This window comes from Bos taurus, chromosome 21 (assembly GCF_002263795.3).
Source record: "Bos taurus isolate L1 Dominette 01449 registration number 42190680 breed Hereford chromosome 21, ARS-UCD2.0, whole genome shotgun sequence".
NCBI lineage: Eukaryota > Metazoa > Chordata > Mammalia > Artiodactyla > Bovidae > Bos > Bos taurus.
The window spans coordinates 45,308,028-45,321,235 of record NC_037348.1 but is presented as its reverse complement, the minus strand read 5'-3'; the positions used below and the strand labels follow the sequence as shown (position 1 = coordinate 45,321,235).

The 13,208-nt window shown below is 33.3% G+C and overlaps 1 protein-coding gene across 4 annotated transcripts in view; it reads right to left on the bottom strand.

Annotated features, from left to right (window-relative positions):
- Window positions 1-13,208, bottom strand: part of SRP54 (signal recognition particle 54) — a 36,343-nt gene that overhangs the window by 16,300 nt on the left and 6,835 nt on the right. For 2 of the 4 annotated variants that reach the window (XM_005222057.5, XM_005222056.5), the window contains 6 exons: window positions 10,218-10,328; window positions 7,955-8,046; window positions 6,845-6,929; window positions 3,287-3,391; window positions 2,629-2,695; window positions 2,490-2,547 (listed from right to left, as the gene is read on the bottom strand). In XM_005222057.5, coding sequence (XP_005222114.1) covers window positions 2,490-2,547; window positions 2,629-2,695; window positions 3,287-3,391; window positions 6,845-6,929; window positions 7,955-8,046; window positions 10,218-10,295 — 485 coding nt within the window. In that variant the 5' untranslated portion in view covers window positions 10,296-10,328. 4 annotated transcript variants of the gene reach the window in all.

Below are 13,208 nucleotides of genomic sequence, written 5' to 3'. Positions count from 1 at the left end.
AACTTTTAACACAGATCAACGTTGTCAAATGAAAGGATATATAATGTTAAAAAAAAGTTTTTCCCCTAAATTAACAACAAAAATCAAGTAGAAATACACAGAGTAAGAATATATATGAAACTTAAAAGAGGAAAATTAATATACTTAAGGGTGAAATTTTTAACAAAAAAGACCTAGCAAGTTTCTACATGGAACTATACAAATAAGTAAAGATTTCAGTTCTCCCCTAAATTAATTGGCTTCAATATAGTTTTAATCATAATCTTACGGAGATTTTTCTTTCTGGAACTTGATTAAAGAAACCAACACAACATTATAAAGCAATTTTCCTCCAAGTAAAAAGAAAACTAAAATTTACTCAGGAAAATAAGCAGGTGAAAGAGGCAAGAAATGTTGAAAAAGAAGAAATTAGCATTACCAGCTATTTTAAAATATGATAAAGATACAATTAAAATAAAACATAAATATATAAAGAAATAGGATCAAAGATGTTCATAAGGAGATTACTTACATATATGCATACAATGGAATACAGTGATTTCATAAAAAGATTTCTCTTTAACAGCATATTGTCCAGAATTATTAAGATCCCATTATTATAATACGTATTTTAATGAAATATAACATACATATGAAAAAGCTGCACAAATTGTTAAACTCAGTAAATTTTCACAAAGCAAACACACCCAGACCAAGGAAAACAAAATAATTAGTATTTTACTCTCTCCCAAGAATAATCACTATCTTGTCATAAGATCCCATTTTTAATCAAGTCTATAGTAGTATGTTTACATAAAATGCACTATTTTAAGTATTCATTTTAATAAGCTTTGACAAATTTATATAACCCATATAACTACTACTAAAGCAATCAAGGTTCAAAGCATGAAAAGATTCTATTTCAATTTAAAATTATCTACCTCTTGTATATTTGTTTATATATAGCACATCTGAAAAAAGCACAGATGGACTTGCTAAAAGCTGGTCATCGGGAAGTGAAACTGTTAGCACTTTCACTTCTTTAAAATTTTTTATTAAAATAGTGTTTGTTTTTTTTTTTAAAGACAGAAAAAAAAAACATATCTATTGTCCCCCCAATAAATGGTAACATGTAAATTTAACATTAGAGATCATTTCAAATCCTTCCTTCCCCAGCCCTATCCACTTCATCTCTCCCAGAGGAAACGATGATCACTAATATTTTACTCTATACACATAAGCAAAGGAGAGATTATTTAATAAACAGTACTGAAAAACTGGTTAAAAATTAAGGCTCTGGTTTTGGCTGATAGTTCAAGTAAGTAGCCTAAGCTACTTGCTCAGTCGTGTCTGACTCTTTGCAACCCATGGACTGTAGCCAACCAAGCTCCTCTCTCTGTCTATGGTATTCTCCAGACAAGAATACTGGAGCGGGTTGCTATTTCCTTTTCCAGGGTATCTTTCCAACCCGAGGATTGAACCCAGGTCTCCCGCACTGCAGGTAGATTCTCTACCATCTGAGCCGCCTATCAGCTCATACCCATCACTGTGCAAATTTGAACTCTAAACATGTATTATCCTTTAATTTTTAAATCTATGTTAGAAAAAGTTCTTAACCTAAAAATTAAATTCCTAACATTATTCTTTAATCTATTTGCTAGAAATTATCATAAAAAAATAACTAAGAGAGAATTCCCTGGTGGTTCAGTGGTTAAGACTCTGCGCTTTCACTCCCAAGGGCCTGGGTTCAATCTCTGGTTGGGGAACTAAGATCCTGCAATCAGCGTGTTGCCGCCAAAAAAAAACTAATAAAAGAATTTAAAGAGCATACCATAGCCAAAGTTCACTAGTTTTTTTGGCCAAAAAGTAGCAAATAATGATTTATAAAATGATATCATTCATTTAATTACTTCAAATTTTAGCTTAATAATCTTATATTAATATATTAGTAACATTAAGAAAAATGTTATTCTCTCAAATAAGTCTTTCTAAATTTAATCTTGACTCAATTCTTTTAATCAGTCATTTTAACATAAATAAATCACCTAACTGAACAGCAATGTAGCAAATGAAGGTTAGCAATGATCAGACTCTGAGATAAACATAGATTATAAAGCATTTTAGGATGATCAAACACAAACTTTTAAAAAATGGTGTACCAAAGAAACAGACAATGTAGAATTCACCAGGGTATGCTGAATCGAGAAAAGGTTCAGACATGTCTTAGAAGAAACAACTGTAATAGAAGCAGGAAGCTGGAAAGCATGCAAGGCAGGGTAAGTATAGGAAGAATTATAAGCTAAACAGTATCTGCTCTGATTGATCAGGCTGGATCAGAAAAATCATGTTACAATAATAAAAGGTAACATTGTAATAATTATACCCCTACCTTATTCCAAAAATGATTCAAGCTTATAGGTACATATTAAAATGTGGCCAGATAGCATAAAGTAAAAAGTCAGATAGATAAGGTAAGACATACGAATGTAAGAATAAAAACCGGAACCCACCTTCCATAGAATGGAATTCTTGCTTTGGTTGCATTCTGTTTTAGTTGGTCAAAAGCCCCTATGAAACAAAAAAGTTAATGAGTCCTTAAACTTGAAAATAAAAATTTCAGGAAATAATTTTCAAATTTCAGCACAATACCTGCTCTGAATGTGTCTGCACATATCAAACAGGTCTTCCAACCTTTCCTCTGATAATAATATGCTAACTGGGAAAGGAAGATTTTAAAAATCAATAAAAACAAATTATTACACATGTAAAATAAAACAGCTCATATTCTCCTAAAAAGTAATATTATTGCATTCTGAATACTGAAGATTTCCTGAAGAGTTTAAACTCTAAGTGCCAAACAGTCACATTCAAAGGATACGAAATGACGAAGCAACAAATGACTATGGTAAAAAATGTTATTAACGTTAATTAAAAACAAACAATAACATAACCCTCTAAGAAATAATCCTGGTTTTTTTTTTCTTTCTAAACTATACATAGTTGAGGCTTCTGAAGCAAAATCTGATAACAAAGTTGAGGCACCCAATTATGAAGGAAAGGGTGGTAGAATGAATTTAAAATTAGCAAAATGATATGTAAAATGAAGATCCATACATATTATACTGGGTTAGACATTGTGAAAAGGGAATCCTGAGCCATAGGATATAAGGTAAACTTTCCCCCTTTACCTCTCCAAAAATCATATCCTCATCTCCTTAAAGAATAGGAACAGTTTTCTTGGTAAAAGCACTTGATTTACACAAACAGCTTCTCCATGACTTTGTTTTTTTTTTTAAGTATAATTTACCTTTGAACATGTAGTTGTTTTACCACTCCCTTGCAATCCAACAAACATGATCACATTCTGTTTTCCTTTAGTGGGTGTCCATGCTTTAACTCCAGGGTCTACAAGCTACATACCAAAAACAAAGATAAAATCAGGTTAGCACATGGTTACATTCAAAACCTCTCTCCCCACAACTTTCAAACTGTAAAAATGATTTACAGACATTTCAGTGTAAGAGGCAACCATAATCCTCCCATTCTAAGACAACTCTATTTCCCTCTCTTATATATACACATAGTGAAATTTAAGAGTTTAAAACAGTGCATTGTGAAGTTATAAGCAAGCCTATACTCCCAAACCGATTCAGAGGTAAGGATCTCAAAACATTTTTTAGAAAAAGTTGAAAGGGTATGAATGTGAAACCAAGTTTGAGCAAGGGAGCAATCTACAACAGCACTGTAGAAACATAATGTATGTGCAGGCCACATAAGACCTTTTACATTTCTAGTAGTGACATTTCAGAAAGTAAAAACAAGTGATATTAATGTTAATCCTTTAACTCAATGTATCTAGAATATTATAATTTTAACATGTAATCTATATTTAAAAATTAATGAGCTAGTTTATATTTCCTTTTCCCATGCTGGGTCTTTTTTTTCTTCCCCTAAATAAATGTGCCATGCTAGGTCTTAAAACCTGGCATGGATCTCTTATCCATCTATTCCATATCAGATCTCAGCAGACTAGCCACATTACAAGTCTCAATAACCACATGTGGCTAGTGGCTACAATACTGCAATGGCACCTACCTTCCTGTTCAATTTCACCAGTGTTTATACATAAGCAAAATTACAAACTACATGTGAAAGGCTTTCCAAGTGAGTCAAACGTTAAACTGTCCAATGCCATTGGATGTACTCCTCTTTAAAGTTATTAGATTTAAAGTAAAAAATAATCACCAATTTTATAATGACAATCAGTGGAAAATAAAGGTACGTATACAGACAGTCCCCAAACTAACAAGCAGGAGGCATTTTTAACGTTCATTTAAAAAAATAATACATTTCCAAGTCATCATTTGGAACTTGAAACCTCTCTCTCTATATAATCAAACAGTAATAGTAGTTAATATCCTAGACCAGAGGACATAGACCATATTTACAACTATGTGTAAATAAAGTCTTAACACACACATGCCCACTCATTTACTGCTTTTGTGCTAAACACCAGACCTGAGTCGTTGCAACAAAGACCATATGACCCACAAAGCTGGAACTATTTGTTCTTAAGAGAAACTTGCTGAGCCCATGCTAGATGATACCATAAAAGTTACATAATCCATATTATATCTGATTTCAAGGAAAGCCATGTGGTAGAAAAGGGAGGAAAAGAAAATACATTTTGTTATCTTCTTTTCAGGCATAGAGCTACCCATAAGCAAACTTCTGAAATAAACAACTATCTTAGACATAAATCCACTGCCCTTCCTCTTAGACCCTTTCAGAACACTAATGCTGCCCTATATTCTCCTCCATCCTCTATATCCCATGGCAGAATCACTCAGCTCTCTATGAACCTACTATTTGGAACATGTATTTTACTGAATAATGTTTTTATTATATCTTCTCTTCCTCCTGCATCCTAGAACTGCAGTACTGAATTTTCATACCACATTAAAATCAGTTATCCTATCTTGGACTTTGAATCGATCTTATACTGGTGCATGCTTCTGTAACATTATACACTAGTCATTTAGAAAATACTGGTTTACTGAGTTAGGCAGATCTCCCATTGTTGACACATGTCACTACACAACATCGAAAATTTTATTTATTAATATCTATACTGATCTCACCAGACGAGTTAAGAATCAGGACATTGTCAAACTCATGGCGGGGGTGGGGGGATTCAAGCTTCCAGTTTTCACTTGAAAGCTAAAATTTTATCATTGGGTACACTACTGTTAGTTGTTTGCCTTAAAGTGACAGGACAACTTTATTTACTTCAGAGAAAACGTCTGCCAAAGGTTCGAGGCCAAATAAGCACAGATTAACTGTCTGTTGCTTTCCTCAAGACAACCATCAAATTTGGTACACAGCAATATAGCTTTCTGCGTACTTTCCATTTCATCACACAAAATCTTACAAACACATATACATTTAAGGGTCAAGATTTAATACCACTAATAATTTCCATCAAGGACACATTTGAAAAAAAAACTTATTTTTATTTCACTGCAAGTGTCTGGGAGTAAAGGGTACAATGACTACCAGTATAGTTTAGTATCACTGCCTTGTTCATGCTAGGGAGTTTTACCCAATGGTTTTATCTGCCATTGCTTTTGCACTGGTATTTGCAGAGCAAATATCAACAAAGTAAAGAGGGCAAAAAAAGGCAAATGATGTCTTAGTGTTATGAAAACAGTTTTGACCTTGCTTTGTACACCACTACCCTAGACCATGAGCTTCTGAGTGTAAGGCCCAGTCTTCTTCATCTCTTGTTATCAGCAGTATGTGGATACAGCCTGGAATAAAGTAGGCACTCAGTAAAGGCATCTTAACAAAGCACTTGATGTTCCAGAATTGCCTCAAAATGCCAACCCCTAAAAATAAAAATGTTCACTCACTCTGTGCTGACCTCAGGTGTAAGATGAAGAGCAAACTGGAAATACTGGGAGGAGGAGTCCACACAAGTATGGAGATCAGGCCTGGGTCTACCACTAACTGTCTCACTTTTCTCAACAGCAAACTGAAAAGACAGACTGGCTAAATTTCCTGACCTCTTTCAGGTTCTGAATTTCTTTTCCAATTGATTAGTCTACAGGACTAAAGTGAAGTGTCACAACCATCTGAGATACTAGATTTTCTTAAAGTACCAATCAGTTCTGTTGAACTAAAGGAGTAAATGAAACTATTCACACAATATAGGGAAAAAATACCTGGAGACCACTAACAGGTACCTGTTGCTCCTTAAAAAAAACTTTTTTTAGTTCCTTTCTTTTCTGCCCCTACCATTCGACTCAAACATATTTTCTAATGCTCTAAGACTCTCATCATAATTTTCACATCAGCAGCAGCAATATCAGTTCTAATAAGGACAAGGCAATAGAGTATAACTTGTAAAATAAAATTTCACTGATTCAAAATTGCTTAAAATCTAGGCAAGTGTAGGATATTCAATCTTTTAGACACAATAAAAGTGTAGAAAAGAACTCTTTCCAAGAGTGATTTTCTGTACAAAAGTAGGACCTTCAATAGGCAAAACTTGATATTAAAGAGAATAAACTCAGAGAGGCTCTTCCATCAATTAATATATAGTGAAGCTGTACTTTCTATAACTTGCTTTAGCATTTTTTTGTAGGAGTAAAATACCAGCCTTCACATCTGTACCCAGAATTTTAGTCTACAATTAAAAAAAGTCTACAATTTTGTATTCAGAAAAGTTAATTATCTATTAATATTTTTAATACAGATAAATATTCCATTAAACATTAAAAAGCATTCTGAAATACATTCCTGTTTGCCATGCTAATACAGTGAGTGTATAGAAAATCAAAGCACAAGCTAGATATACTTTTACCTTCACAAGTTCTTTAAATACAGCATGCTGAATCATTTTTCTTTTGTTAAGACCAGATGCCATCTCTTCCAGATCAATAGCAGACCTTCATAATGATGGTTTTTGAGGATAAAAAGGGGAAAAAGTCAGTTAAGACACTTAAAAAAATTACCTTTTGCCCCAAAGAATGTAAGAATATCCAATCATTTATATTAATATTTTTCTAATTAACATGCATATAATTACTACAGAGTCATAAGTTCATACCATGAAGAATTTACCATGAAATATTAGATATATGACTTTGGTTAGTTTTTCAAGGCTTATTTTTTTAAAGTCCAAATATTAATTTGTCCAAATATTAATACTTCACATTATTGTAAAGTATTATTAAATATTAATACTTCACATTATTGTGAAGTATTAATTTTATTTTTCTTGCAGCATACAAAATTTATACATGTTTATACCAAGCAGCAAATAGGATTACTTCTTGTGGTTCTAAATGCTTAAATGTTAGTAGTCCTGTACTTAACACCCAATACAAGACAATACAAGAAGGAGGGGGGATGGTCTGAGCATGAGGAGGGCTAGGACTGAAACAGCTAACCGAAGTGCCCTCCGTTATTCTACGTGCTCCGCCCCAGCCAGTGCCTCTCCCAGTTAACACAATAACTAAGACCACACACACTACTCCTTTATCGAATATGGACAGAGAAACCAAAAGGGGATAAAAAAGAATACAATTCTCCAATAGTGAAAGAGGCTGATTAATTCCATCTTTAGTCTGAAGAGGATTAAAATGGTACCACTTTTCTTTAAGGACTCTGAATTGCTAACAGGCTTTTCTGTTAAAATACTATACAGTATATGATTGAATCCGTTCAGATAAAGGAGTAGTAGAATGGAAAGAACTTCATAATTAAATGAAAGCCACATGTAGTTTATTCTTTGAACCATTATTATGGAAACGCATTATAAAAGAAGTCTTTCAACATATGAGTTCTATTCGTTTCCAGTGCTATATAGCAGAAACGTTTCATAATGCAGCAGACTTTTCTAGTTAGCTCCTCATCCCAGTAAACTAAACTTAGTTTTGCCTGTTTTTTACCTTTAGCTTAATTAACTTACTTTACATTTTCTCTTAGTTGCTTCACTAGTTTAATATTAACATCCGCTTCCAATAATGCTGTGCATACTTCTTTTAGCATAGCATTTAACACCTGCAAATAAATAAATAAAACTTTAAAAAAATTCATTTCAACCATATAAAAACAATGACCAGTCATCAACCATACAACCATGACTAATTAAAAACCATAGTATACCATTAGAGAGGGAAAAGGTTTTCAGTTAGCCTTTGAGAGAGATTTTATTAAATATCTAGTCATTTTGTCAAAATAAGACATTCCAGGGAATTCCCTGGTGGTCCAGTGATTAGGACTCTGAATTTCCACTGCAGGGAGCATGGGCCAGATCCAAGATAGGGGAACTAAGATCTCACAATTTGCAAAGCACCACTTCAAAAAAAAAAAAAAAAGATTCCATTTCATTTTATTCAACCAGGTATTAAACACAATTTTATCCCTATATTAAAGTAATAATAGTAAAGACAATATACAAGTCAAAGAAAGTTACTATACAATACATGTTGCCACTGAAGTTTTCTATGCCACTGAATTCCTGTTGCTAATATGCAGCAACATCTTCTCAACTGGACTAACATGGAGGAAAATATGACAAAAGAAAATGACCCAGTCTGACCTACTAGCCTTTACTATTTCCACTCAGAGCAGAGGAACAAAGGTGAAAAGAAAACCATCCTCCATTAGTAACTCACTATCATCACATATTTGTTGAGTTGCAAGGCATTGTAGTTAAAAGATCACAAACTATAAAAAAGTCTTTAAAAAAGATGAGCCTTAGCTGCTCATGGAAATAGCTGTTTACACATTAGAATGCAATACACTCCACGAGGGTAGGGATTTTAGTCTATTTTGTTCACTGCTATATCCCCGATGGCAGCAAAAAAGTTTGCAAAAATGTGGGCCCTCAAACACTTCCTGAATGAATTCTCATCTTCAACTTCTGTCATATGTCATATAGCAGCTTATCAGATTTCTCTATCTCTCACTAAAGGGATTTGATAAAAATGGAACTGATCTTTCATTAGAGGGATTTCTCCTTGTTAATTCCCTAGTAGCATAGTATCAAGAATAGAGAAGCTACCATTAAGCAACAGCTGTTATTACTTCCCACCAACTTCATTTCCTTGGTTTCTTTTCTTTTTCTACTATAAATACAAACAGCATAACGGTTATAAACAGGGAAAACTATTTGAAAAGCTGTCATTTTATTTATTCTGAATTCCAAAGACTAGTGTTTTAAATTATGATTACTTAATATTAATTATTATAAAAAGCTGTGTATGTGGAATTAGGAACAAGATTTTAATACTGGTTCTTCCAATAAATAAATATGTGAAACTGACTTCCTACTGCTGTTAAAAGAGAGGCTTGACTAGCTGAGCTCAAAGATGGTCCCCAAATTATTTCATTCCACTAGCTCATTAAAGTATTGATATCAAATTTTATATTAGAATTTTCTTTAAACCTCCAAGTTAGAAGATACTTTTAATCTATTATGTCATTTAATCTTTAAAATCATCCTGAAAGGTAAATGCTATTTTCTCATTTTAAACATTAAGAAATTCTGAATTTGACTTGCTCAAATTTCTATGACTTGTTTAACAGGACACTAAACAAGGTCTTCTAAAACCAAAATCAGTACTTTACCACTGGAACCACAAAATGTAAAATATACTTGTGGACTATAATCATCTTCTTTCAGTTGACAAACCTTTAATATACAATGAGGGGGGATGGGAGCAAGAAATACCTTATACTTAAAACCAGGAGGAAAAGTATTTCAGATATCATATTAAGGAGTCAGCTCACAAAACCTCCAAAAAACTAAGAGAGGATTTCAGAGAAAATGAATCAAAGTAGCCAAAATGGAAATATTAGCCTTATATAAGAATGTCAAATAAAAGTCAAGGAAAAAAGATCAGATATATGCATGTCTAATCAAGAAGGAAGAAGGAGGATACTAAAGTTATAGGCCTGTATTAAGAGGAAGCAAAAGCGTATTTCCAGACCTAAGCCATTTTTGAAATATAAAACGAAAAAAAAAAAAAAAGAAATATAAAACGTTATGTCATTATTACATATAAGTTAAGGTGGGGTTTTTTTGGTAATTCATTATAGAAAGTTGAAATTAACATAGTTAATTTCTCATAAAACACATTACTATACCCATTTATGGGTTTTATCTAGAAGTAACTATATATCTGCAATGCTAGTGATGATGTGCAATCACATGTATTTTTACATACCTCTTCATTGATAATGGTGGCATTGCTCAATGAGCGCAATGCTGATGTTATTTTTCTTCCAAGGTCTGCTAATACCATCTTGAAAGCTTTAAGATGTAATCACAAGAAAATCTAGGAAGGAAAAAAACTAAATAAAAACATCTGAAAACAATATCAGTTCCCATAAATGAAAACTTCTAAAGAAGAGTAAGTTCAAATTAAAGTACTTGAGTGTTTAAAATACAGTAACTTCAAATTCTACAGCCTCAACCTGCATCTTCGATACTGTCAGGTCCAAAAGCTAAAGGTACCACTTGGTTACAATGCCTTATATTTGAATACTTAACTGGAATATTCTTTATGAATCAGTAAATTTTACATAATGCTTTATATTTGAATACTTAACTGGAATATTCTTTGTGAATCAGTAAATTTTATATATCAGACAATACAATTTGAAGAAATGACATTTCAAATTAAACCTGTTCTCATTTTGGACATACTTGTCAATATGAATAACTGACTACTGTGCTATGTACATTCTTTTTTTTTATGTACATTCTTAAATGAAAAAAAAAAAGGTGAAAAAGAAAAAGGTGAAATCTCCACCCAGGAAATATCTTCTAATTAAAGGACACATTCTGATTCATGCTCTAAGCAAAAATAAAGCTTTAAAATTAGTAAATCACTTAACTTTTCATAGATACTACATTATCTCGTTCATTTTCTTAACAACTAAGGAAAGAGGTATATATTAATAAGTTGTTCTTGATTCTCCAACTCTAAAACAAGATAACCTTCAAGGCACCTTCTAGCCCTTAAAATGATACGATTTCATAAAATACGGAGATGTACCTATTACATGTAAATCAGGATGGACAAAGTTATGGATGGTAAGCAGGTAAACATGACTTACAGTTCCTGCCCTCAAGTTGTTTACTAGCTAGCAAGACAAGGCACATCAGTGAGCAGCAAAATAAAGTAAATCTAAAAATTCCTCTGCCTGACTGCCTAGGCTTCTTTCTGCCTTCAGAATCAAATTGAAACATCAGCTTTTTCTGGGTCTCAAGCTTGCCAGGCTGCAGACTGGAAATATGCCATCTGCTTAGCTATCTTGGATCTCCAGCTCGCCAACTCACCCTGGGGATGTCAGGACTCATCAGCCTCCATGATTGCATGAGCCAATTCCATATAATATATATAAAAAGTTTCATGTATGCGTATGTGCGTACACATGCATACACATGTATACACACATCCTATCAGTTCTGTTCTGTGGAGAACCTTGACTAATACCAGTTAAGTAGTAGTTCAAAGCTAGAAATAAATGCTTATGGTCAAAAAAAACACCTTATGGTCAACTGCCAATAATTATAAAAATTATACATACATGTAAAAATAAGCTCAGGTAGACAGAACAGGCTTTACTGAGAAGGCTGTCATGAATTTGATCCTGATACAGGGAAGAAGTTAGATAGGTGGAGAAGAGGACAAAGGGAAGTTTGAAGGAGGTGAAATGGTACAAGCAGAAATGGAGACATGGAAAAGCCTGGGACATATTTGTACTTTATGTATGCATGTACTCAAAAATTATTGAGTACTATTTGGAAGATAGTAAAAAAAACATTCCAGTCAGGACAGAAGGCTATACAGTTAGAAGGAAATACAGGGTGTAAAGGGCTCTGAAAACCAGGCATCAATTGTCCAACATAAGCAATACTGGCAGAAGAGTTCATTGTTCAAAGCAGCTGTTTTGGTAACTATTCCAAGCTAACTGGTCTAATTTAGTAAACCAAGATTATCTAGACTAGATCCCATCTACAGACTAAACAGCTGACTCATTCAACATAGAGAAAGTGGAAAGATGAGGGAAGTCAAAGGAAGCAGGCAGGGAAAAGGCACTCAAGGACCTGTCACTGGCAGAGACATTCCAAGCTGAGCTCTACATTAAACATCACACTTCTATTCAGGTAAAATCTGATAATTTAAAAACTAAAAACTTACTACCAATACTTAATGGAACTGAAAAAATACCATGTTATACCAAAAATACTTACCTTTTTTTTTTTTTAACAATTACATGGTTATTTAAGCAGGAAAAGCAACCACTTTGTAGAAAAGATCCAGAAGTTTTAACTTCTTATCCCAAATCATTATACTAAATTATTATTGTTTAAGTTAGTATTCTTTAGGTAAGAGATAGGGTTCAGGGGTTTCAGCTTATATCCTTTACCACAGCACTACCAGGGGTAATATAATCCTAATTATGACACCACAATTAGCTCTTTTAGAGATCATATCATAAACAGACCATCCTTCATTTTACTTATTTTTTCATCCTCCATTTTAAAAAGCTATACTAGCTAAATCTTATCTTCCTATGTTGACTGGCTCTTTTAAATTGAAAAAAAATTTTCTGTGAAGTTTCCCAACACAGTTTTCCTTATATAAATTACTTATTGATAGCATATTTTTAAATATATTTGCCTGATTACAAAAACCTACACTTCAGTAGGGGGAAAATAATATCTAATAATAGCTTTTATTTATAAAGTGTTTTCTCCACAATTTCCAAAGATGTGTTTCTGAAAACTCTGGTATCAAAATTCTGTTCAAAACCTCAATGACTTCTCATTTCACGCACAGGTAAAGTTCTCAGAATGGACTGTAAGGCACTTACACACTTCTCTCTCTCTCACACACACACACACACGATTCACTTACTCACTTCTCACACACACACACACACACACGATTTTGTTCCTTGCTGTTGATGCTGTGCTAAAGCCCTAGCCGGCATGTTCATCCTCTGGTTAACAATATAGCTCCCTCCCTCATCTCCCTCATATTGTTGTCCAGATGCAACTTCTCAATGAGGCTTTCCCCTACCACTTGTTTAAAATCGCAAACTCCCTTCTCTTTCTCTCATTGTTTTGTTACCAACATGATTTACTGACAGCTGACCCTTTAGCAAAGGGAGGTTAGTGGCACTGGCTCATCCCCCATCCTAGT